The sequence below is a fragment of the Galleria mellonella genome, unplaced genomic scaffold (assembly GCF_026898425.1).
Source record: "Galleria mellonella isolate WM207_F2 unplaced genomic scaffold, CSIRO_AGI_GalMel_v1 utg64, whole genome shotgun sequence".
Taxonomy (NCBI): Eukaryota; Metazoa; Arthropoda; class Insecta; order Lepidoptera; family Pyralidae; genus Galleria; species Galleria mellonella.
In genome coordinates, this window is record NW_026442133.1 from 7,300,649 (window position 1) to 7,327,540 (window position 26,892).

At 29.7% G+C, this 26,892-nt stretch overlaps 1 protein-coding gene across 3 annotated transcripts; it reads left to right on the forward strand.

Annotated features, from left to right (window-relative positions):
- The first annotated feature begins 629 nt into the window (after nt 1–629).
- Nucleotides 630–24,617, forward strand: LOC113512532 (coiled-coil domain-containing protein 170). 3 transcript variants are annotated; one of them, XM_052900181.1, is made up of 14 exons: nt 630–1,012; nt 1,646–1,734; nt 2,261–2,398; nt 2,905–5,296; nt 8,700–8,789; nt 8,860–9,598; nt 9,936–10,108; nt 11,351–11,551; nt 12,399–12,542; nt 14,045–14,149; nt 15,894–16,061; nt 20,215–20,465; nt 21,072–21,269; nt 22,772–24,617. In XM_052900181.1, the coding sequence occupies exons 4-14, from the start codon at nt 5,219–5,221 to the stop codon at nt 22,854–22,856; spliced, it is 2,232 nt and encodes a 743-aa protein (XP_052756141.1). In that variant the 5' UTR covers nt 630–1,012; nt 1,646–1,734; nt 2,261–2,398; nt 2,905–5,218; the 3' UTR covers nt 22,857–24,617. The 3 variants fall into 3 exon arrangements, with proteins under 3 accessions (XP_052756141.1, XP_052756140.1, XP_052756142.1); XM_052900180.1 differs by having other exon boundaries at nt 635–1,012; nt 1,646–1,738; XM_052900182.1 differs by lacking the exons at nt 630–1,012; nt 1,646–1,734; nt 2,261–2,398; nt 2,905–5,296 and adding an exon at nt 8,163–8,368.
- The last annotated feature ends 2,275 nt before the right edge of the window (nt 24,618–26,892 follow it).

Sequence of the window (26,892 nt, forward strand, 5' to 3'; positions counted from 1 at the left end):
TACATCTTTGTAATCAAAGATTATGTAATTCCTTGTTCTTAGGGAATCAACCCTAATGTCTACAGCTGTCACTGTCAATATTATCACTGTCTTGTTATAGAACTTACGTCAATCGAACAGTATTACCATATGATTACGTTTATTCCATTTTTTGTAACTTTTGAGAAAAAATTGATATTTTTTTTTAAGAAAATATGACTTTGTAATGTGTTACATGAATGTAGGTACTGTTATATTCAAGATAGTATCAATATCCCAAATATCATTCGCCAATCACATTACGAACGCTATTTCTTATATTATTATAGAAAGTAATATTCTACTAATAACACTGATAATACCAAAGAGAGAAAGTTTGTACAAAAGTAATTTTCACGGGTACCTCTGTCACACTCGTATATCTGTCGTTCTTACTTGATTGATTCTCAATTTACATCGTAATAATTTTTTCTACGATTTTGTAATCTATCACTATACACACTATAATGCGTTAAATATAGTCTAGTCTAGTTTTTTGTAGAGATAGAGTACACTCTCAAATCCATGACTGTATACAGTTTTTGTCTCTTCACTCTCATATATATATGATATTACCTATTTTTATTATATATATATATATATAATAAAAATAGGTAATATCGATATTATGTGACTACTAAAATTCGCACTTATATATTAATTTTAATATCTGATATCAAAAATGTTTAAAAAACTAATCGTTAATTTTCTCTATAGCTCCTGGCAATACTGAAAACGTCACTTTTACAATATTACCTTTAATTTAACTTTTACCCAATACAAATAAAAAAAATATATACAATAAAATTAATTAAAATTACAAATAATGTTTAGATTATTGTTTCGTTATATAATAAAAGAAAGCAATCTACAATTAAATAATACACAACAATATGTATTTAATGTACAATGAAATAAATATAAACAACGGTCTTATTTCTAGTATCAAATGTAATAGCTAATAATTCTTCCCTCGCTGTCGGTAAACCATAAGGTAAACCTTCCAACATTAAAATTATTTATTATTAAAAAAAAACTCACGAATTCTTAATAATTTAAGGTGCTTACATAACATTTATAATCTATCTATAACATTTATATATATAATTTTTTCTACCTTAGAATTTCAGAAATTGCATGATTAGTCGATGTACTTTACTATTAATATTTTTAACCCCTTGTCTTCTGTTTTCAATGTTCGTTTGTGAGTATTTTAAAAAATATATTACAAAAAATAAAACCATGTCTTTATATGTTTAAAATTTTAAAGTTGTTCTCATTCTACACTGTCATTCTAGTCAGAACATATAATTAAAAATCTTTAAGTAATAAAATCTTTTAACTGATATTAAAATTGTAAAAATATGGAAAGACATTTTGACATTTATTATTCAGTCATACTTTTATTTAAAAAAAAATTAAATCCAAAATAGTACATTGGTAATTGAATCTTATCATGAATTCATATATCTCTTAACTTACAGAAACAAAACTATAATTCAGTTACAACTAGTATCAAGTTAAAAATAAAATTAAAAAAGATAGTTTTTGTTTAACCTTAAGTTATTGCATATCACACTTTATAATTTTTTTTTTAATTTACTGTCCATTTTCTTCTGTATTACAGACAAATCTTTGCTACCATTAAAACTATGAACCAGTATTAGTGGAGAAAGACTTCACACAGTGGAAAGGAGTTTCTCATAAATGATATGAGTATGTATGTATCTTTTAAAAACAACCATAAATAGAATAATTGGTACTCATCTTCCATTTTATACCATCAGCGGTATGGTGTTTATCCAGTAGTAAATATGTTTTAATCACAGTGCTACAACTGTTAATTTATATTTCTAATAAATATTGTCGACTGACGGTTATTATTGTTGTTATGATAATGTTGTGCACTGGGTTCAATCTTTAGTATATAATAATTATAAAAAAGTATTTACCATTGTACAATTTTTTTATACATAACTAGCATCTTGCCCTGGTTTTTTTTTTGCTTTTTTTTATATAATACGACAAGTTACTTGGTAATAATGTAACTTCCAAAAGGTGAAAGAATTTTTATATTTGGTTAAATAGTTTTTGAGTTTACCTATTGCAAACAAACATCTCAAAAATCTTTTCTCTTTTAAATATTAGTTTAATTGATTTCTTGCTTGTTACGCCTCAATTGTGTTAAAACTTATAATAATAAAAAAATATTTAGTATTTATATTATTATCTTTATTTCCAGAATAAAAGACGACATTCTGATTAATAGAAGATGAATTTTGAAAAAGTTGATGTAAATGCTGTAAAAATTGATTACAATAGAGAGCAGTAGTGATTGATTTTGTTTCTATGCCTGTATCTATGAAGATAAAAGAACATGGTATGCATACTAAAAGTGGCTACAGTTTTCCATAATATAACTTTCTTGCATTCTGTTACTATAACTTTACCATCAAGTAAATTATATGCATATTTACTACTTAAAAAAATATTTTTAATTGTACTAACATTAATTAAATTTAATAACCTAAGTTTAATACCTGAGACTATACCAAATTTAATTAAAATTGATCAAATTGTTTTTGAGAAGTAAACAATAAATTAAGTTATATTCTTATCTAACTTTATTCTATTTTGGAATTAAATCAATAACTCTAGTGCACAATATAAAAAAAATACATTCTATAAAATAAATAATGCATATATTGCTAAAATAATAGTTGCAACAGCATGAGAATAAAAAGTCTGTCATTCAAACAATCTTTTCCAAATAACTTTTTGTTATTATTCTGTTTAAAAACTTGATCTTATATGATATTTCTGACTAATTAATTCATTTTCACATGCTTAATATATTTTAATATCATGAATAATGTTTGCTTTCAGTATGAGATTTCGATTCAAGAAGAGGTTGCATATCTACTATCCACAAAGAAAAAGAAAAAATCACTTATAATTATTGCACCATACTTATTAAGCTAAAGGAAGAAGAATTTCATTTTGGTTTACGTTAATATTTGAACTAGTTGGCATATATCTTAATATTACTATATTACATTTGTTTGTGGTTAATATGTTCTCTCAGTTTTTTTTTTTTTTACATGTAAGTACAAAAAGCCAGGATGATAGTAATCATTTATTCTTTGAGTTTAGATGTTATCCATACTTACTCTACAAACTATTTAGATATTCATACTGGAACAAAACAATTAGTAACTTAAGATTCCTCATGATCTGAAACTGAAATTGAATATTCTCAACAAAAATACATGTAACTTAATCTAGTTATTAAATAAATGCTATAAAATATATTGTATACTTATAAAACTGATAACAGTGTAATTAATTACTCATACAAAATTTCGTGTACTTTTCTGTTCATATGGCGTGGCACAGAGTGCATCCGCCTAAAACATAGTTTGAGAAAGTGCATTTTGTAAAGGGAGTTTTGGACAACGAAATTTATGATGAGTATCAGCAAACTTAAATACTGAACTTTTAACTTGATAGTATTAATAATAATAAAAGAGAAAATTAAATTATATTTCCTGTATTTATTTATAAAAATCTTTACAAAATACTTTTTTATAGTAAAAAAAAGTATAATAGTTCTTTATTATCTCAAGAGATGGCGCCATGAATAGTACCTACGAACTATGTTTGATTGCTTTGAGTGAATTTAAGCTTTAATTTACCTGTTTCATATTAATACCATTTTATATATTAAAATTTTAATTAGGTAACAAGTGATACAATAAGACTAAGATATCGAATCCATTGTATTTTATACCTGCTACTACTACGAAACAGAAATGGCAAGACGCCATCTGTCACTGTTTCTATATATTGCTGCATTAAATTACTTTTTGTTACATATACAAAAAGTAATTTAATGTCTAATATTGTGTATGTAAAATAATAAATTTTATTTATGTATATAAAATAAGCCATGGCGAACATAATTTTTATGTACTTTTTAATTGAATATAAAGACATTTATATAATTTTGTTATAATTATTGGATGAAGTTTAATTTTTGTACCATGTTAAAATAAATTGAAACGAAACTTTATGCCACTTTTATAATATTAAATCACACTTTTTTTTTCAAATTTTAGTAGTTGATATAATTAATATGAAAACAATTTAAGCAATTATTTTTAATGCACTCTTTCAAATTCTTTGAATATTTCAATGATTCTTTTAACCAATTTCTTTAATTTTTTTTTGTAATACTTAAAATAGCAAACAAGTTGATAAAAAATGGTAGCCATCGCCTTTAGACATGTAAAAGCACCATAGATATCACGGAATACTCTGTGTTACCCAGTTGAATAGTTCTCCTAATGCGGTGTCATTCCTGAGGACTATAGTATTATGCGTCATTTCTTATAACTTAAATTATACTTCTAATTTCGCTACCATGACTAAAAATATAAAACCCTTCAAACTGAAATATAGCCAAGCAAACAGAGCTACTTCACGGCAGAAACATGAATGAAACAGAAATACCTGTGTAGATTTTTTTTTTTATTATTCTATTAGTTTTTTTGTAAAATAATGATTTAACTAGCCCGTGGTGGGCATGTAAGTATGAAATATATTACACATAGATATTATAAAGATATATGGCTTCCGGCTATCTATACCAAATTACGTACAAATCGATCGAGTAGTTTACCCATAAAATTGTAACAAACGAATAAAACATTATCTAGTTATATAAAGTACCTAAGAGTTTTTATTTAATGAATCTTCAACAAAAATTAGGGTAGGTATTATCTGTTATCAACACATAATTAATTAACAACATTATCAAATTCCTAGTTAAATTATATTTCGTGTTTATTAAATGTAATATGATTACTTTTTTGTTTTAATTTTAATTCAATTAACTATTTAAAAATATGTTGTGATTGTTTATTAGTTATGTCCACTAAATAAAAACAGATCATAACAAATAGTACAAATAGAACCACCACAAAAACCTTGACACGTCAACAGATACCATTTATCACAATAAGGTGTTTTCAGTCTCCGATCTACACAAGCTGAAATTACAATACAATAATAAAAAGTTTTCACACAATGGAACATGAAAGTAAAATCGATTTTCTTGTTGACGTAGCCACTGTTCATAGCAACGCTGAACAGGCTGTGTGGTGTGCACCACTGAAACGCAGTGTAAATAACTGCAGTAATGGACGAGGAAAAAGCAAAAGAAGAAGTTGAAGATTGGAAGGTTTTCGAGGCCTTGTGCAGTAAAAGTCCCACCGAAGTAAGTCAAACATGATTATTTAATTTAAAAACATATAATTTCATAATTTATTATGCAGTGTATTTCTTGATACTCAATATTATCCCCAACTATAAGCAAATTTTAACCTGTTTGAAATATTTTAAGTAAATAATTTTAGGATACATAACTTCCAAAGAGTTTATGTTTGGAATTTTATGGTGGTTTAGTCTAGTCTCAAACTGTCAGTGCATTATACGTAATACATCATGCGTAGTTACATCCCAGTTACAATAGCATTGACTCGTAAGTTTACGATCTCGTCCAAACCATACGGCCTGATAACTCGCTTCAACTCTGACTTCTGCATCTGGAATTACTCTCGTGATCATACATATTTTGTTTTATATTGATGGCTTTAAATATCTGCTTATATAAAATTTGGTTTCCCATCTCTTTTTTCAATGAGTATAAAGATGATACTTTCATCAGACAGAAGTGTGATTGAGAAATGCACAAGTATCCGACTAACTAGTATTAGTACAAATATTTTAATTATTTCAGACCCTATAGTTAAACAAAGATAAAAAATAAATGTCTGGCAAAATGTGGATTGTGAACTTCTAAAGAAAAAATTGTTAGAATCGGAGATTTGTAGCCCCATTACTGGCAATATTTCCTGCCAGTTCGACTTTCACGCAGATTCTTTTTAATGGAATGATAATCCCATCTATATTATTAATGTACACTTTTTTTTTGTTATTGGGTAATAATGAAATAGTCGAACCGCCTGCGCTAATAGTATACGCTGACGAGGCACCAGTGAGAGATGGTAGGTGACGATGAAAGCAGGTCAGTTAATCTATCGTGACTAAATGCACTAGAATTAACCACGATGGTTTCCATGGGGAACTACGTGGAGGTTGACCTGATAGGGTGTATTGCTAGCAAAGGGGCTGTTAGACCCTATTACTAACAATCCCTTTCCTTCCATCAGTATATACTAGCAAGGCACCACTGTGAGATAGCAGGTGAGGATGAAAGCAGGTCAGTTGACCCATCGTGGCGAATTCAAGAATTAACCAGGAGTAACCGCCTGAGAGTCGATCTAATAGGGCATATTACCAATGGAGCCACTGATCCCCATTTATACAATTTCTTCTATTCCACCTCTGTGCGGTTGAACTGACAGGATACAGATATGAATTTATGAAAACTGAAAACCTTTATGGTTAATTCTTAACGAGTTCGTTATGCTATACCACCGGTAAAATTAAAAAGCTCACATTACACAAATCATAATAGGATTTTCCAAATTTAATAGGCCTCACGCGCTAAGGACTTAATAATAACGAAGTAGTAGGTACATATACTATTTTATTATCAGTCATTAAAAAATGTACCTACCTAATATTTTCGAGCCCTCCGTATCAGAAGCATTATCTTGCAATAAATTGATCAAGTGTGAACTGAACTCACACGCTGAGGGTTCCGTACAAAAGATAAAATTACCTGTACTGCATTTCATATAAAATAGGTACCGAATGCTTATTTATTATTATTGATACTGTAATTCGTATTTCTTATTTTAGGCCCTAATTGTGATTAAATGGGACCGAATAACTAAGTTTGTTTTTAAAGGTTTTTAGGGTTCCGTACAAAAAGATACAAAGGAACCCTTATGGTGCGACATTGCCCGACCGTCTGTAAGAACACCATAAGGATACCCTTATGGTGCTCTTACAGACAGATATATACATATCTTAAAACTACTAATGCCGTTAATTTGAAATTTGAACGACTTTTACATATATTGGTCCACACATACTGCAATATAATCGAAAAAATATTCTTTAATTTCTTTACTTAAGGGTCCAAAAAGGATACTTACTCAAAATTTATAAATGAACCTACTAGTCAAAGTAGATATTATATTAAAGGACTTTATTTTGTATATTTTAATACTAATTTTTATTTATTTTTATAGTGTATTTTTTTTACTTATGGTCGAAAATATGAAAATAAAAAACAATCCTAACCAAATTTATTTTAACAATAAAAAAGAATTATTGTTAAAATAAAAAAATTGAAATAATTATTGTTTATAAAGTTATACGTGAATAATATATTATACCAAAAATAAAACGATTGTTTCTAACTAATTTCATTTTGCTGTCCAGTTTTTAACCACAATTACGTTATAACCCAAAATAACAAAATTATGAATTGCAGTATCAGTACTAATAACTACTCGTATTAAGTGTCTATTTCATATGATCGATTATCGAGATATAATCGATTATAAATGAGTAACGAGTGCCTATCTAGTAACAGATACTTATTTACATACCTAATTAATAAGTTGAATTTGATTTACAAAAAAATATAAATCATTTCAGTTTGATAAATTAGTATGGCACCAACAAAGGAGTTCTTTAATAAGAATAATAATATATGAAATTATTGCGTAACATAGTAGTACAAAAACACCTTGTCTCTTATTAAGAACGTCCTCCTTTTTAAAATCTGTTGAATAAATAGAAAACTAAAATATCTACAATTTGTTTCATGATTATTTTTAAATCAAACTTCATCTTTGCAATATTACAATGATCATATAATGTCAAATTAAATATTGCTCTAGGTATAGTATACGTGTGTATATGCATTCGTATAATATAAGCAAACGAAGGGCGATCCCGTACCTCGTACCGATTTCTCTAAAACATAAACGTCGGTAACTATAAATAACATACAGGTCATAGCTTTATCCCTCCATTGTAAAAAGGTTTTTATTTTTCAATGGTACGCTCCTTATTCAAGGCGCAGTAACTCAAAAACGCGACCTCGTTATCTAATCAATAGACTAAACGAAGTAATAATTTGGCGGGGAAGTCTCCCCAGTTTCATGTAAATAACCAACGTAAGTTGGCACAGTGAGCATGAAGATATCGTGACTCTTGGCAGGCTTGAAATAGCGACCCATATCACGCTACTTTTCAGTGCATTTGCCTTCAGTTAGTTGCCTTTTGCACGCCAAATCCAAACGACCTCTCACAGATTTCTCTATTTTACATTAAACAGTATTAAGTACAAGCAGCGTCATGGATTTTTGTAAGTTATTTATTAAAGAACTTGTTGATGTACCCCTAATTCGTCCAATACACTTTGTTCGGGTGTAAATTATTCCTTAGGAATTTATTACCGAAGTAAAAAGTATCCTTGTTTCGATCTTACAACAAGTATTTTTAAAATTTTCATAGTTCATTTAAAATAATCATCGATATTGTACTATCCTATAAAAAGGTATACAAGTATATATAAAAATGTACTTATATACCCGTTGACTTGAGAACTACCTCTCTTTTTTCATCGATTATATAGTAGCTTCTTAAGGATATAATTCCGATATAATTTGAGTTTTAAAAGAAGCAATATTTTTCAGATGGATGCAGATGTTGGTAATGATGTCATCACAACTCTAAGAAGTGACCTAGCCGCTCTCCAATATAAACGGGATAAATTGATATCTGAAGTGAGTCTATTTTTTAAATATATTAATTCATAATTTTATTAAATTATGTATATGCTTAATTTTTTTTTAGAATAGTGATTTAAAAAACCAAATGCTGTCCCGAGATCAAAGAATATTAGAACAACAGGTTGAGATAGATCACCTTCGTGAACAAAATGCTCGACAAAATGCTGTCATATCATCTCTTAAGAAAAAAATTCAAGATTACGAAGAAATACAGCGAAATTTACATGCGTCGCAAGGTAGGACCGACCTCACAGTGCAAACTTTACAAAGAGATAATCGCTACTGTGAAGAAAAAATCAAAGACCTAGAAAAAAAATTAAGAGCCCTTGAATTAGAATGCCATAATGAGGAGCAACAAAAAGAAAATGCACGTTGTCAATTTCATGACCTGGTTCGAAGATTATCAGCTGCCCTTGATTTTGATTTCTGTGACACCACACATACACATTCTCCAGAAACTCTTATTATAAAAGCCGCAGAACTGGTACAAGAGATCACAAGGTTGAAGAATAAATGCATGAACACAACGGAAAACTTATCGACTGTGGAACAGGATCTAAGAAGTTGCCGAGATGCCTTGGAAAGAGCAAATGCGGATAAGGATATGCTTCAGCGTCAGGTGTCATCGCATATCCTAGATATCGAAAGGCTGAAACAAGAAAAAGAATCATTGACTGTACAAAACAGAGTTATAGAGCGGGAACTCCTTGAAGCGAGAGACAAATTATCACATTGCTCGAAAAATTTAAGCGTTGTTACAGATAATGTAAATCAGAATGAGTCCATAATAGTTCAACTAAAAGGTAACTTGCACATTTCCGATAGCATCTAAAAATATTATAATTAAAGGTAAGTAAGTAATTTCATACTATTGACTACTAATCGTGATCAAATGCGATCCTCTTGATGTTAATAGTTTCTAGACGACGACGACAACTTTACATACCCTCCAAAGCATGAATCAAGACAACTATTTTTTAATGTTCCAATTATGTATTTAAAAATCCAATAGTTTAGGCTAGAATTCGATACCTGGACCTCCTACCGCAGTCAAGCGATGTCGCACTGAGCTGTCACTGTCTTCGTTTATAATTCCATAAAACGTACGGATTAAATATAATAACAATTAATATTTTTCAGAGGACTTGAGACACAGAGAGGAAAAATATCAAAGACTGCAAACTGAATTTCGAAATACCATGGAGTCGATTGCAATTCTACTTAGTTTGCCTACTCGATTTGTCGAAGCACATGAGAGCACAATAAAAGACAGAATACGTGAAATATTAAGCGAAAACAAGGACCGCGCTGTGGTAAGTAATCTAAATCTATCTAAAATAAAATTAAATAATATCTATATATTACTAATATAATAAAACTGTAACTAGACGATATCTGTACATGGGAGATATTCAAGAAAAATTAATATGAGGACATTAATTTTTAGAAATTTTGTCTGGTATATTATGTTATGTTTGTTTCGGCAACACACGAAAACTACTGTTCCAAATTAGAAGCGATTTTCACAGTTGTATTTCTGAATATCTAACTTAAAAATGGTGTAGGTATGTTATATCTTGACACGCCATCTAGAAGTAATCTGTTGCATTGGTTTTTCTACTTCTGAAACCATGTACGAGTATAAATAGCGGGCAAAACGCTAGTATACCTATATAGGTACGTGTGCATATATATCTTATTGGAGAGTTTATGCCCGTAAGTCACCACGCTAGGCAAGCGGGTTGATGTCTGGAATTATTGGAAGGATTTTGAGTGAATTTTAAAAAGGATTTTTACAGGAGTTTAGGGTAGAGGATAGGATGTCACTATTTGGAAAAATATGATACGATACGATACGATGTGGCAGATATGGTCCTCGGGGGGCGCGTACTCATATTTATCGTAAAGAATATATGTATATATAATTATATTCATCTGTGCTTAAATTTTCCTTAACCCTTTGAGTGCCAACAAGCGCCATCGTGCTCGTGGGCATTGCAACTAAAAGTGCCACGAGCGTCATAGCGCTCGTGAAATAGTTGCTGTTTAGCTTGCTGTAAAAAAAAGGAGGAGATACAGTTTTTTAAACAAGGGTTTCTTTGGCATTTTTAAGTTTTATGAGATAAAAGTTTTTTAGCACTAAAAGGGTTTATATATATATATATATATATATATATATATATATATATATATATATATATATATATATATATATATATATATATATATATATATATATATATATATAATTATGTGACTATAATTATTTTTGGTAATTTTAACTACGGGTGCGCAGTCGTGTCGAATTGCTTGTATTAAATATAAAAATAATATATATATATATATATATATATATATATATATATATATATATATATATATATATATTACTCACTGATAATGACACTTTCTATACGTAAAAAAAATTTTAATTTGATTAAGTAGGTTTTAAGTTTACGTATTACAAACTAACAATTAAATCTTTCCTCTTTATAATATTAGTGTAGATATAGATTAAATTACTTGTTTCATAATATTTTTATTGTAATTAATAGCAAATAGAGGCTCTTCGGGATAAGTTAGGCTCTGAATCCCAGCAGCTGAGCAGAACTGCCCACCTCCATGACCAGGCCACGACCAGAGTGCGTATACTGGAAGACGAGCGAAACATGCTCGAATCCAAAGTGCACAAGCTCGAGTCAGAACTTAACGCCGTCGAACTATCTCGGGACAATTTGCGGAAGGACAAAGCTAACGTAAGTTCTATTGAAAATACTTTTTGTTTATTTGTTCTCATTCACTCATTAATAATAAATACCTACAATATGTAACATGAAATTTCTTAAAAAATATAAGCTATTCCTATATATTTAATAAAAGTTGCATACACAAATATATTCCGTATCATACATATATATACAAATAATTTTGCGGTTATAGGATGTTTATTAAAATCTGTTGCTAATCTTGAAGAGTTGAACTTGAATACATGTTACAAACTTATCAAGAATGAAACACTTAAAACATGTCAAAATCCAAAAATTCGTTAGATACTGAATATTTCAACACATTTTGATGACAATAAAATAGTCAATATATCTATTTATAACAAAATTTATAATTTATAACTTACATATAAAAATATTTTAATATCAACCTTGTGTGGGAGGACGCGTTCTTACACGCATCCTCTGTTTCGTTCCTTATCATATGGAATAACTGGCGCCACGCGATTAGAAAAGCTTACCCCGAGTAACGGAAAAAGGCGGAAGAATATTTACATAATCAAAAATAGATGTATTTTAGCAAATTAAATAACCGTGTGCATTTATAATAAAGTCGCATACAATAAAGGAAATACCATTTACAGCAAAAACATCAGATACTTAAAATTACCTCGTTTTGCTTATATTAATTATGATCTAGTTTCCTAAAATTTATCTGTGTGTTCAACATGTAATAAAAAATAAATTGGTGTATATAATAGCTAAAACTAACATTAAAAGTAACTTTAAACTTAAAATGTGACGAATACAAAATATATCCATTTTAGTAATATGAATGGGTAATAAAAATGCGGAAACGTTAATTTTGTTGTTACAGTTTGTAGCATTCCTTGAGCGCCTGGGCAGAACGCTAAATATGGATGAGTTAACCCAGGATATTGGCATAGAGCTGCACACCGATTCCATTATCCACCGCGCTGAGCAACTAGCAAGGCTCGAGAGTGATAAAATTGTTGACAAGGTCAGCTATACGATGCAGTAGCCGGTAGCCACTCGGCTACGTGAAATGATTTCTGTATTGTACAGGATGTTGATTTAAATTTAATCCAAACACATACATAAATATTCTACATCCACAATATTATTTCAACTTTCTATTGTCCACTGTCTGCCTGCTTTATAAAAATTTCTAGAAAGAAAATATAGCTATGTCGATTATAGTTAAAACAGAAATATACTTTTCACGTTTTATTTGTCAAAAGTCGGCTGAAACGTAAACATCACCAACTTATTTAGAAAATAATTTTAGTGAAGTTTTTACGCAACATTGAAGATGTAGCTTTATAACAATTACAATAATAGCCTATAAGTGCCAGTACGAATTATAACACGTCATTATTAAGTGCCTATTTAGTAAACAATTTGACCGTGATAATAAATGGTGGCATCGTGGTAGGCGTTCAGGATGTGCAATAATTCTCGACTGCTTTTTATAAAATTACATATTGGTTCCACCTCTATAATCGAGTTTACCCTTTATATTTACTGGTGAAAATACGTTCCATTAAAATTTTTAGTTCGAAATAAAAAAAAAATATATAGAAAATTAAATTAACATCCTGTACAAATAACCAGAGCAACTTGCTTCAGTATTTTTTTTTCGCCTACACCTTTATTCAGAAGTAATTATTATTTATGTACATAATTACATGTGAGTGTTGTATTGTGTGCTAATGAGTGTCTTTTATGTATTTAGATGCTATATTACGGGTACTACGGTACACTGCCGCGACTACGCAGAGAAAGGTCATTCCATGATTTGCCTTATCTTAAAGAAGTAAGATTCTTATCATTCGAAATTGGCATGACATTGAAGTAGGTTTATTTCCTTTCGAATAATTAGTGTCGTCTGCTAATTGCTAATAGATCAATATTAACCACAATTGCAAATAATTTGTAGGTAGTTAGGAAGTACTTAACCTGTGTAGGTATAGGTTGGAATCGAAACCATTAGCATCCTTTTATAAGAGAGTGTTCTATCAGTGAGTCAAAAAATGACAAATATGAGAGAAATGTTCAGTTTCACTAATAGATCATTCCTTAAAAGGAAACTAATCAATACGATTACACCCTGTATATAGATACTGCCTGCACAAAGTATTAATTACACTCTTTTGATTCTACATAATTATTATTAATTAATGATCACTCAGAACAAAAACAAAATTCTATAGCGTGTTGTTAAATGTAGTACCTATTACAATCACCTGACATTTAGTATTTATTGTACCTACGTATCTACATATTTTATTTTTAGTCGAGTTTCATTTATTAATGTATTGGCATTTTCACTCACTGTTCAAGCTTATTGTTCAAATTTAATCTTTACTATTAATGTATTGAGATACAGTATTTTAAGATTTTATCGTCAGGTGGGTATAAGCATAAACTTATATTTTAAAGTAACCTCCAGATATTTAATATTTAATAAATGTTTCCTTCGCATGTATTCTATTATTTCAGACTGCAGTAGTTTACCAACTGCAACGTCGAATAAGGATCCTTAGGGAGCAATTGCAAAGGAAAGACTTGCATTTAGATTTATTGCGACGTAAACTGAGCATACAGGTTGGTAAAATTAAACTACCTATGGATATATGGTATACCTAATAAAATTTTGTACAAATAGAATAAACTAGTAAATATCTTCCTATATTTTATATCTATTTATTTAAAGTGAAAACTACTTTAGACAAGTTCAACACTTTTTGAGATGAAAGCATTGATAAAACAACTACCTCTCTAGCAAATGGTTTTAAAAACTCAGATTTCTATTATCGATGTAAAGATGTAAAAGTCCAAAAGAAAAATCAAAATACTTTATTCCTTAAAAGTAGAAATACATTTGGAATGCACTATTAGGTGCCGATTATAGGCACTTTAGGCAATATTTTTTATAAGAAAACCTGACAGAAATGACAACCTTTACAGACAAAGTTTATAATCATAATTTCAAGTTTTTTTATTGCTACTTTGTTTTTAAAATGTAATCTACTAAAGAGAAATCCCAAAACTATAAAATATCAATCAAAATCTTTTTTTTTTTATTTTTTATGATAATTAGAACAACAAATAAGCTAACAACCTACTTAATAGAAAGTGGTAACCGTCACCTATAGACACCATAAACATCACAGAGTACACTGTAGTCTAAAATGTCTTTATTACTCTTAATTCATTACCATTCCTGGCACCTACCTCATTTTTCTTCTAAATAGATAATCGGCTGTTACTTAGATCAGCTTAGATATTTAAACATAATTAATTAGGAAAGTACTAGGTAAAATACTATTTTCTTGATAGTTTATCTTTGTTCTTCTGGCTAAAGGCAAAGCTTAACTCCTACATAGTATCTAAATTAACACACATTATTATAGACATTCGTGATTTTAACGTCACGCACGGACTACCAATAAGGTTTTTTCACTGTATAAAATAATAAGGAAATTGACGCATGTATTTACATTCATCAATTATATTGTTCTATTTAGAACTTAATGAAAAGGTAACGAAGCTTTGTTGAAATTAAAATACAAAAATACTCTCTAAATGAAATTAGTGACAAATTGGAACATTCAACCAATTAAACGATTTTTATTTGTACTACCGGGTGCTTGGAAAAGATCGGACTAAAGACTGTCTTATGGTCGGGTCAGATATTTGCTTATTTACATTAAATTATAGTATTGAATGAGATTATAATTACTACTATTATTACTTAGGCAAAGATTAAATATTATAATAGAGCATTTCATATTGTGTATAAGACAATATATCGACATAAAGGAAACAATAAAGAGTATCTATCTATCTATCTAATCGTTTGAAGACCAAATCCTATTATATCCAATCTTGACCGATTTATTTTTATTTTCACACTTACAATATTGATAAAATTTAAATATTTTGTACTTATATAAATATAACTACATTATTAGTACAAAAATGTTCTGTACAAACAATTCCTATTATCATGTACCTACTATATCTTCTGTCTACCTGTTCAAAATTATCACATTGCTCTTAGATATAATATATAAATACTGTACTGTACTTCCTATTTATTTTTTAGTATTTGCTTATATGTCTATAATATGAACAAAGGACTAGGTGTTTCTCATTATGCCACTAACAAACAGGAAATGAGTCGGGATATTAGAAAGGAACAGTAGGGATTCTAGTATTAGATATCTACGCATTATCACAACTCACATCCTAAATACAAAAATGTTGTATGTACTCATATACAAACTTATTGAAAATAACTAATACAATAATTTGTTACATAAAGTGTCTCACATACTGACCTCAGGAGGAAGGCTCCCGCGTCCGCGCCGTGTTGCAGGCCGAGCGAGATGAGGCCGTGACACGCAGCAAGAAGCTAGCTCGCCAATGCGACAAACTCGCAGTGCAGCTGAGCGATGCGCGTGCTCAGATCCGCGACCTAAACGCACAGCTCGCTGACGCCGCCGAGTACAAGGTAATATTATTTGAGATGTCTTGGCAACATTATTCACTTTTTCGCCCATAGGTGTCATTTTTATTGTTAAATTAAAAATAATTGATTTTAAATATAGATTAAAAAAAATTATGTATTTATTGCACCAAGTAAAAAAAATATATATACACAGAAAAATAATAAGTAAATATTAATGAGAAGTGATACAAAAGGCGGCTTTACCGCTAAGCAATCTCTTCCAGATAACTTTCCAGAGAACATTGAAATAAAGATAAAGGGCACAGTAAAATAGTCCTAAAGGGAAAGGTAGTAGGATTTAACAGAGGTTTTGAAGCTAGTAAGAATTTGAGCGCACCGAATAGAAGAGGGTAGTGAGTTCCACAGGTGAACTGCCCAGACAGTAAAGGATTTAAAAGAAAAGGAAGAAGAAAGAGCAGAAAATTTGAGACAGAGGTTATTGACACTGCGTTAAATATTTAATTTATTAAAATAACTTGTGATAACTTCACCCTCGTACATTAATATTTTACTGTATTATTCAATCAATGAAAACTAGAGAAGGCTGTAACGCAAAACCAAATGTTGCGTTAGTTTGGCCATTTGTAGATGGATGAAAGAAGAATTACGAAAGAAATTTATCGAATAAGAATGAATGGAGAGGGGCCACTCTAACACAAACATATGCACGGACATATATAAATTAAAAATACCCGCAACCGGCGAGCGTGTATGAAAAGATAGATGAATGTGTAGGAAGCGAAAGAGATTTGTTTGAATCGAAACATTTGGCGTTCCATTATTTCTGCCTACCCTAATAGGGGACATACGTGACATATATGTATGTATGTAATTTTGTTGATATTGAACAAAGTCACGAAGTATTTATTTTTATACATATAATATGAAATGGCAAACAAGCTTTACGATCTACCTAAAGGAAAAAGATAACCATCAGCTTTACTCATAAATAGCACCATGAATACCACAGTATATACAATGTGATCCCCACAGAGTAATAAAAAAGCAAACCTAATTAAACCGATATTTTGATTTAATTAGGATTTTGATTTGTTATGAAGCGTGGAATAAAATTAATAAAGAGATACTTTGTGATCTCTTAAGGAAGTATAAGAAATACAATCTAAACGCTCGAGTTGTGAGCTTTAACATTATTAAAATTCCAAAGCATACAGTGGATTTACTGGAATAATTTACTAGCAAGGTTAAAATAATTTTCCTAAGATAAACGTGATCTCATTGGTATTTAACTATTGTAATTCGCCAACAAAATTATAATGTCTACATTTTTAAGTTTACCTAATTTTTTTTTCTACTGGGTATTATTATACTTGACTTGTTTGGGTTATTACCACAATAACATATGAACTAGAAACCAGATAATCAAAATCGATGCAAAATTGACAAAGACAGCATGTCACACTGAAATTTACTACAGTTGAATTTTTTAAGTCGATTGAAAAATAAAAATTTCTAAGAAGTCTCTTGATTCTCGGCATCAAAATTAGATTTTGTCTTTAAAATATTATCTCATATCCTTTACAATAATAGAAAACTGCATAATTGAAAGAAAGAAAGAAAAATATAAATTGTATTATACTCCTTTACACATACAATACACTAGTGAATTTTTTTTAAAAACATCTAAATTTATGGCAATTTTTCAAATAGCTATATTTGTGATAAAAATGGTCGTATTGGAGTAAAAAGCTTGAAGTTTCTAATATTTGGATCTTGCAAAAAAAATTTCATTTTTTTCCTAATAATCTGCATAATCTGAAAAAAAAGGAGAAACATTTTTTCTTGATTTTTTTACATTCCTATTGTAGAAAGGGATTTGAAATTCAAAAATTTTCAAAATAATCTTTTTTTTTAACCGATTATCAGAAATTTGGCAAAACCGCCAGCATTAGCGTTACCCAAAGCGACCATTTGGAGATTGCACGTTAATTTTAAAATTTCTTTTTTAATTTTCATTTATTATAAAATTCCCTCAATTGAAATTGAACCTAATGAAACTCTCATTTTACTATGAAATAACTTCCAACCAGAAAATCACAGACAAACAAACCTCTTTAATTATTGATTTATTAAACTTAAAGTGTAACATCCAATTGGAATGTGGCAGAGGCCTCGATATCTGAACCCACGATTGAACACCTTGTTTCTCCGGTCACGATTAACTGGCATGACTGTCTAGATTACAAGTTCTCAAACATATCTTTCATTGCCAGCTATAAAGATACAATAAAAATAAAAAAATATTAAAGGTAGGTTACAATATTTGAATACGTGATATAAGAACACATTGTCAATGAAGTTCTAATAGTGCGTAATATATATATATATGTATATTGTATATATATATATATATATATATATATATATATATATATATATATATATATATATATACGCACTTACTACTTTATAATTTTTTTAACAATAAGTTTTAATATATCCTAAATTGTAACTTATTGTTCTTTAAAATTAAACTAATTACTTCAGACGAATCACATTACAGTATGAAAACTGCAAAAACATTACTTACGCTGCTGTTAGAACCTCGCTGAAGATATATATTTAATTGTGTATACGATGCTGCTGTAGACAAAGCAATTAATCAAAGAATACCTTATGTACATCACTACCCTGAATATTTTTTTCGAATTTCATAAAGAATTTTACTTCTGTTTTTATTACTGTATTATTATTTTCCACTATCTACAGTAACGTCTTACCTTCTTACCTAGAGATTGTATATTGAATAATGGCAATCATTCGTTATATAGAATGAAATATGAAATTATCTGGTGTTTGTTACACAATTTGCAATAATTCTTTATTCTTTATTGTACACAAAACAATGTTAAGTACAATTAATTTTAAACGTAATATACAAAGGCGAGCTTATGTCTAGTAAAAGATTTCTTCCAGCAAACCTTTTCAAGTGAATTGAATTGTTATTTTAAAATAAATATAATTGTTAAAGTATTCCATTTAAAATCCCTCATATATCAAAATACAACTCAATTTTTTTTTTCAAACGAAATCGCGTGTGCCTCTGTATGCGAAAGCAAATAGGGAAGACTTTGAGAAGCTTTGCTTCATATCGAGGCAATCGTGCTATTGGTCACATTAAACTAGTTATTCCTCAGAAGATATACAATAAATTCTAATAAAGAAGTTGCTAAAACAGAGAAACCATTAATTGACATTATCCTTATTTTATCTATTCTAATGTGAGCACTTTAAATAATACTAGTCGGTAGTCTATACCTATACGTTTTATACACTCACGGCTTATTCAGTGCATCCATATAGTAGTTTCTACTCAGAAATGATGGGCCAATCAGTCAGAACTTATATTTAACTGAATAAAAATGTAAAAAAACAATTAAGTTATATGGTACAGAGGAATAGTATCATAGTCCTCAATAATGATAATTCATAACAGTTACCATGAACATCACAGCGGTATTGTAATGTTTATGGTGCCGTTCATCTCTATAGCCAAATATTTGCATTTTCCATTAATTGGACCATCAGCTTATCTAAGTATCATAAAAAAGTCACCGAGTATCACAAAGTAGTGTTCAACCGTAATACGTATAAAAAACTCTTAATTGAATGAATGTTTCTATTTGTCGCTAATTTTTATTTAGAGAATACTATATTTCAGTAATAATTTCAACGAAGTTTAGTTTCATTTCTAAGTATCATAATTTGAAAATTATCCTAATTTTATTGTATTTTTTAAATTTTATTGAATACAATTATTGATATTTCTTTTTAATATTAATATAGATGTACTTACATACTGTAAGAATAATAGGGAAACTGGCATACCAGGCCACAAGAGAAAGAATAGAAATACAAGTAGCATTCTACACAACTATATATCTTCTCCACTTACACAAATAAAACAACTAATATTCTTTTTTATAATATTATTAATCAAATATTAGTTTTCTATTTTATAAAAGTAGACAAGCATATTCAAATTTTATTGGCTATACTAAAAAAGTTATTTTTAAGACGTATTCTAAAGTTTTGTCGTTTGAACCTTGAAAATAGGTACACCTTATTGCTTTAGTTGTAACTCCACAATGGAATAAATGTACTTTTATTTCCAATAAAAACCTTTTAATATCAGATAACATCACTGGAACGCGCACGCAAAGTCGAAGAATTACAAAAGAAACTAGACGAAGCGGATCTTTTACGGGCTCGATATAACCGCAAAGTGAACGTACTTAAGGACCAAGTGAGAGCGACCGGCGAAACCTTTGAACAAGAGCGCACCACCACAGAACACCAGATTACAATGCTTAGAGATGACCTGGCTAGGACTAAGGAAGCTCTCGCTGAATGCCAGAGACGAGAGGCTCAGTTGCTAAGCTTCAGGTAAGTGGTTATTATTTATTAATTTTTTAAGTGACTTCTCCAAAAGAAGTGTGTGCGTGTATATATATAAGCTCAACTGGTTTTGGGCCATTCGGGGCTCTTAATCTAGAAATAACACTAACACGTAATAATAATAAACTATATATATATACTATATATTATATATATATAATCCTAAATATATATATATATATATATATATATATATATATATATATATATATATATATATATATATATATATATATATATAACTATCACACACAGCGCCTCTAATAAAATGCGCTCAAACTTTATATGCGTTAAAATACAATTCTTTATATGCAAAATACAAGGGTAAAACCCGATGTAAACCATTAGCATTGGGATTTTCAAATACCGTTATATAATAAAAAAATCTAGAAGTACAGAAATTAGTCGAGCTTTCTCGACCAAATTACACGTAAGCTAAACTTAAATGTAGTTATTATATTAAAATATAATGTGTACTTACGAAACTGAAGTAGAGTCTTTTATAATATAATTATTTTAAAAGTACTAGTTATACATAGTTTATATGTATATAATCAGACAGCGATATGATAATAGACGTTATTGTTTATACAGACATTCCATCGCTAAGCTGCTAGGGATCTTGGTACCAGCTTCAGTATCAGACTTTGAAATGGTGTCCAGGCTACAAAAGTTGATCGACGCACATCACGATTTCACTGTGGTATCACGGCGGTACGATGACCCAGCACTGCTACGTGCTTCCTCACGATCACCGCCGCCTTCCAGGTGCAGGACTAGGACACCCGAACGGTATGTAAAAATGCACCTAAATCAAACTGTCTGTGTACTTTGATTTGATTTATTCCTTAAAACAATGAGTTACCTATGTAATTTTTATTAAAATAATTTGCAGAAATAACGAATCACTAAAATAAAAATATTTTTGTTATACATTTATTGTGTACTAAAATACGTATCAGTGTAGATTATTATTGTTTGTTTGACTTATTTTTAAATGATTTATTTCCATAAAAAAAAATATCAAAATTGTTTATCTACTAATTAAACCAAGAATAAAAAATAGATATTAATCTGTCTGTTAAGGCATATATTGATGTAGATACCGATTTCTTGCCGCTGCTAAGACCTTGATATATAATAATTATGAATAGCTAATAATAAAAAGTTATATAGCATAGTATTAATAAATCACTTCATATGACAATCATTTTAAATATATTATACTCGCATACGTTCAGAAATATCTAATAATACCTACTTAGGTGCAGAACTTTTAATAAATTCCAACGATTATGCGTTTAAGAGTATAATAATAAGCTACCTAACTATTATTGTAAATATTGTATTGAAAAAGCCAAGCTCAAGTACAACTAACATTATAAAGGTTCTGTGTGTATCACGGCGATATATACTTGGAAAGTTACACAGAAAAATGTACTGTAATAATTTTATAACATTAATAATTTCCCTAAATAATCATCACATAATGATTAGTATGTGTTCAATTAATATTATACTAAAAAAAAATTAAATAACATCAATACCGTAAAAGTGACACGAAAAATTCCTCTATTAAAGGAACTTTGTAAGTTAATGTAAAAGTATAAACAGAATATGATAGCAGCTTATTTATGTTAAGAATGCGATTATCTTGTGTCTACAGATTGCATGGTTTCTGATGTCGATTCAAATATATTCAGATAAATGATTTGCATCAGCGTAGTGACGTGGCTGTTTTGATTCAGGGTCACTTGGTATTCTTGAATTATATTACTTTGAAGAAATTTCTTAATAATTCGACCTCCTAATTTTTTTGACTCATTTGAAAATTGAAATCAATAAAGGAATTTTTAATTTTTAAAATGATTTGATTATTAAACGCTTATGTGTGTGTGTATAAAAATATCATGTATGACTGAAAAAGTGATATTATTATAACTGGACTTAAGTTTATTATTATGTTAATGATACATGGTTGTATGTATAGAGAGATGATGAATATACCTAAAAACCTAACCTGACCCTGGTATAATATCTATATAATAAAATATGAATCCGTAGTTTCAAATTTCTCTCGTTTCGTTTTCTATTTTAAACTAACTACGAGTTTAAAATAGAAGACAATAGGCAATTAATAAAGTTATCTTTTGATGTCCTATTACTAGGTACGAATCGCTGTCCACTAGTCCATTTTTTTTGTCAAGTCCATATGTTGACGATGACTTTTATGAAAGTAAATATTGAATACTGTAATTTTAATTGTTGGACTCCATTTGACAACCCTATTTCAGGTCATTGCGCTACGATGACTCCGGGTACGCAGACCCAGCTTTCGACCTCGACGATGAGTTGTATAAAAGTCGCGCCGCCTTGTGACAATCACGACGCCGCGCCCGCTTCTAGCCGGACCCCGTACAGTATTGGGACATTACCATCAATTTATTGAACAATCAATTGTATAATTCTGAAGAGTCATAAGTATAACGGAAATATTAAAAATGCCCAAAGCTATAACATACCCAAAGTTAAAACATTCCCAAGATTTACCCTTCAATTCACCGATCTGTCATGGTGAATATTTTGACAATCTATATTATAAATTGTTTAATATTTTTTACTTTAATATACAGGTGAAATCGAAATCATTTGGTTTCATTTAAGGGAATATTCTACCAGTGTAATTAGATACTTTTATTTTTATTTATTAATATTATACCGAAAATGAAAAAATATTTTTTAAGCCTACCACTAAATTAGTTACTGCCATATCCAATTTTTTATTGAAAAAAGTTCAGTTTCTTTAGAACACTCCCTTTAAAAATACTAATAATTTCTATTTCACCTTGTGAGATGATGAAAGCGTACAAATTTCATTATTGCAATAAGGTTCTTAGGGAGAATGGTCGTCACAATTAATAATAAAGCAAAATCGACTTTAATGGGTTTTTAAGTAAAGAAAAATAGTTTCTTATCTCCTAATCAATCCACTAATGTCAATTGACCAACACATACTCTATTTTCAAATGGCGAAAAATTTAATAACGATACAAATTTTCTTTATTTATTAGACATAAAAAAATTTCATAAATTTACGAACATTGTCCTTTAAATTTCATACAGTATAATATAAACTAAATGTACAAGTTGTTCTGTATGCTACATATTCGCCGATAGGTAGGACTAAGATCTTATACAATATGAAAGTAATTCTGAATAATTGAAGATCCACCATGTAAACCTAATATTAGTCACCGTCAATAATTTTTAACCACATAGATACTCTTTTTAGGACAAGACCCGCTAATTATGTTATTTTATTTTTGTGCAACTTAGAATAACAAACAAGCTGACGGCCCACCTGATGGAAAGTGGTAACCATCGCCTATAGACATTAGCAGTACCGTGGACATAACAGAGTATACTGTTTCACTCATGATACCCCCCATGCGTTGCCACTCAGGTGTTGCTCCACTGTACCCTATAAATTCACTGCCATATCCCACCCTACAAACCGAAACACAGCCATGTATAGTTATGGTATATTGTTACTCGTATTAAAAAAAGGTTAGTGTGAATTGAATCTTATTTAAAATATTCAATTTGCTGAATTCGATTTTGTATTTCATACGAAATGCACTTGCAAGGGAAACTTAAAGTTGAAAAAATATAAAAATATTCTTTTAATTAATATTTGCTTGATAGCATAGAACATGTAGGTATAACTTGTGACTAAGTATAGATAAGTATCTAATTAAATGCAATTTATTCATATTGAATAGCAGTGTTTATTTATTGGAGCTAGTACGCTACCGTAATGTAAATAAATGTTTATATTCTAAAATTTCTTTATTTATTTTAAATCAATAATAGATAATTATATGAACTCCGAAAACTAGTAATTTAAATCTGTATCATTATTACTTATGATAATGTATACGTGTATGTGTTGAATGTGTTTATCAATTTATAATTGTTATTAGTCTCAAAAATCCAGTAACATTAGAATATTCAGCTGTCTCCTATAATTAAGTAATTGTATTAGCAGGTAGAAGAAAATAAATCAAAATGTGTTCATTCTAGTGTATATTAAATCACAAAATTGTACGATAGGTGATACACTTAGATATTTTATTAGGTATATATAACACATATATTATAAGTCAACACATGTTTACCTTGCCTATTGAATATTACCAAATATTATCTCATTTTTTATTGCACAATATATATTATAAGTTCAAATAATTTTCAGATCTTTAGACAGACGAAATGAAGCAATAGATAAAGTAGTAAGAACACTGACCCCGGCATAGGTATCGGTATAATCCCCACTTCTTTTTTAAATCGCACGATAATCATTCTAACTAGTGTTATTTAATTTGTGTTTATATTTTAAAAATAATATCGTTACAAAAAAATATTGATGCCGATTGTAACTGGCACTCTCTTCTGACACACAAAATACAATGTTTGTGGAGTTTCATAGCATTATAATTTTAAAACAAATACAAAACCTAACAATTATTATCTATTTTCCCGGGGTCATATAATAAGCGTTTAATATTTTTTAATATTAACTATGGTTCTGTTTGTAAATTATTATTTTTTTATCCATTTATTTTATTTTTTCTGATTTTAAATGCAAATACTCAAATATTGTAATCAATTATTAATACTTATATATCGAGTAAAAAATAAAACAATGTTTTATTTTTATCTGTATTATTAATTTATAGCTTAATAGCTATAATGTTCGTTACTCTTGCTGCGAAATGAATTTAGATATGACCATATTATAGAAACTAGGTAGATATTAATTAATCGCTAGGTACTTAAGTAGATTGACGCCAGTTTTAAAGATAAATATCTATGAGTATTCACTTTAAAGGAGCGACTCAAGATTGACAACATAAATATCATTACAACTTTATTAGTAACTAACCTCTTACCCGCTACTTTGTACGAGTGGATTTTTTTTTATACCACTGAGGTGGCAAACAAGCATACAGCCCACCTGATAAGTGGTTACCGTAGCGTACACCTGCAATACCAGAGGTTTTACGCGTGCGTTGCCGACCCTGAATAAACCTCTTTACCTCCCTTTTGAAGAACCCCATGCTGTAGTCTCTTGGGAAAACCTCGGCAGGGAGCTCATTCCACAACCTGAGTGTTCGTGGGAGGAAACATCTGTAAATAGAAAAACCAAGAAAATAGGCCAAATCTAGATGGCGTTTCGAGCACAAATTTACCACATTTTTAGTTAGTCCTTCAGTAACATAACTGCGAAAACCGCATTTAATTTGGTGTAATAATTTTTGCAAAATGCCAGAACAAACATACAGACAGACAAATCTCTAAATAGTTTTGGCTTCTATTACTCTTATTAAGACCTCTCTCAACAATTTTTCTTAAATATATCCTATTTACAAACAAGTGTCTAGTTATAATTCCATTATATTATATTAGTGAGAAGTGTATAATATAAATATACTAGGGACTGTATTATTCTAATTTTTCGAGAATTATGCTTTTATTATTATTATTTTACGCTGTGTGGTCCCGGCATGGACTGGGCCACCCCTTACTGCCCTTACTATAAACGAATGATCGAGGGTGGGCAGCAGCGTCCCTCTTAAAACAGCACCAAAGCCTAACTGCGGTTGCCCGCCTACCAAACATGGCAACTATTAGAGTCATGTGGGGTAAACGTACGCGGCGAAAAAGTGTCCGCAGTGAACATTCTGGGAACCCCATGGATGACAGCAGGTCGAGACCTATCGCGTTTAGTTAGCACTTGACCACCAAGCGAGAGTACTACGTCACAGGTTTGCTGCACAATGCTGTAGAAACTTACACAGCAGTATTGCTTTTGCACGGATTTGTTATTTTTTTCTTTAAAATTAATTTGCATAGTTACTGAAGCAATGTTATTAGTCTGATTGTATAATAAAGTGACTGAGAACAGAAGTTATTCAATATTTTGTGTGAATCTATTTATTTTGTCTAAGGTAAGTCATACTTCGAAATTTTATTATTTTTATTTGCTTTAATGGGATGGGGTAAGTGTCCAGGGGTAAGTGTCCGCATTAATTAAAATGCATACTTACCCAGTCATATTTGTTTGCCTTCTAGTTGACAAAATTGTTTCCGGAGAACGTGGTCAAACTATAACCGTAGTTTGTTGTGTTAATGCAACTGGAAATTATGTGCCGTCTGCATTTATTTTTCCACGAAAAAGAATGAAGGGTGAACTTATGGACGGAGCTCCGGCTGGTAGCATTGGCATGACATCTGATTCCGGATTCATCAACGCGGACTTATATTTTCAGTGGCTGGTACACTTCAAGGAATGCACTTCACCAATACTGATTATTGACAATCATTCAAGCCATATTAGCTTGCAAGCTACTCT

Coding starts and splice junctions, on each gene's coding strand:
- LOC113512532 (XM_052900181.1), top strand. CDS start 5,219: ATGGACGAGGAAAAAGCAAAAGAAGAAGTTGAAGATTGGAAGGTTTTC. Junction 8,790..8,859: donor GGGATAAATTGATATCTGAA/GTGAGTCTATTT, acceptor ATTTTTTTTTAG/AATAGTGATTTAAAAAACCA. Junction 21,270..22,771: donor AGGACTAGGACACCCGAACG/GTATGTAAAAAT, acceptor ACCCTATTTCAG/GTCATTGCGCTACGATGACT.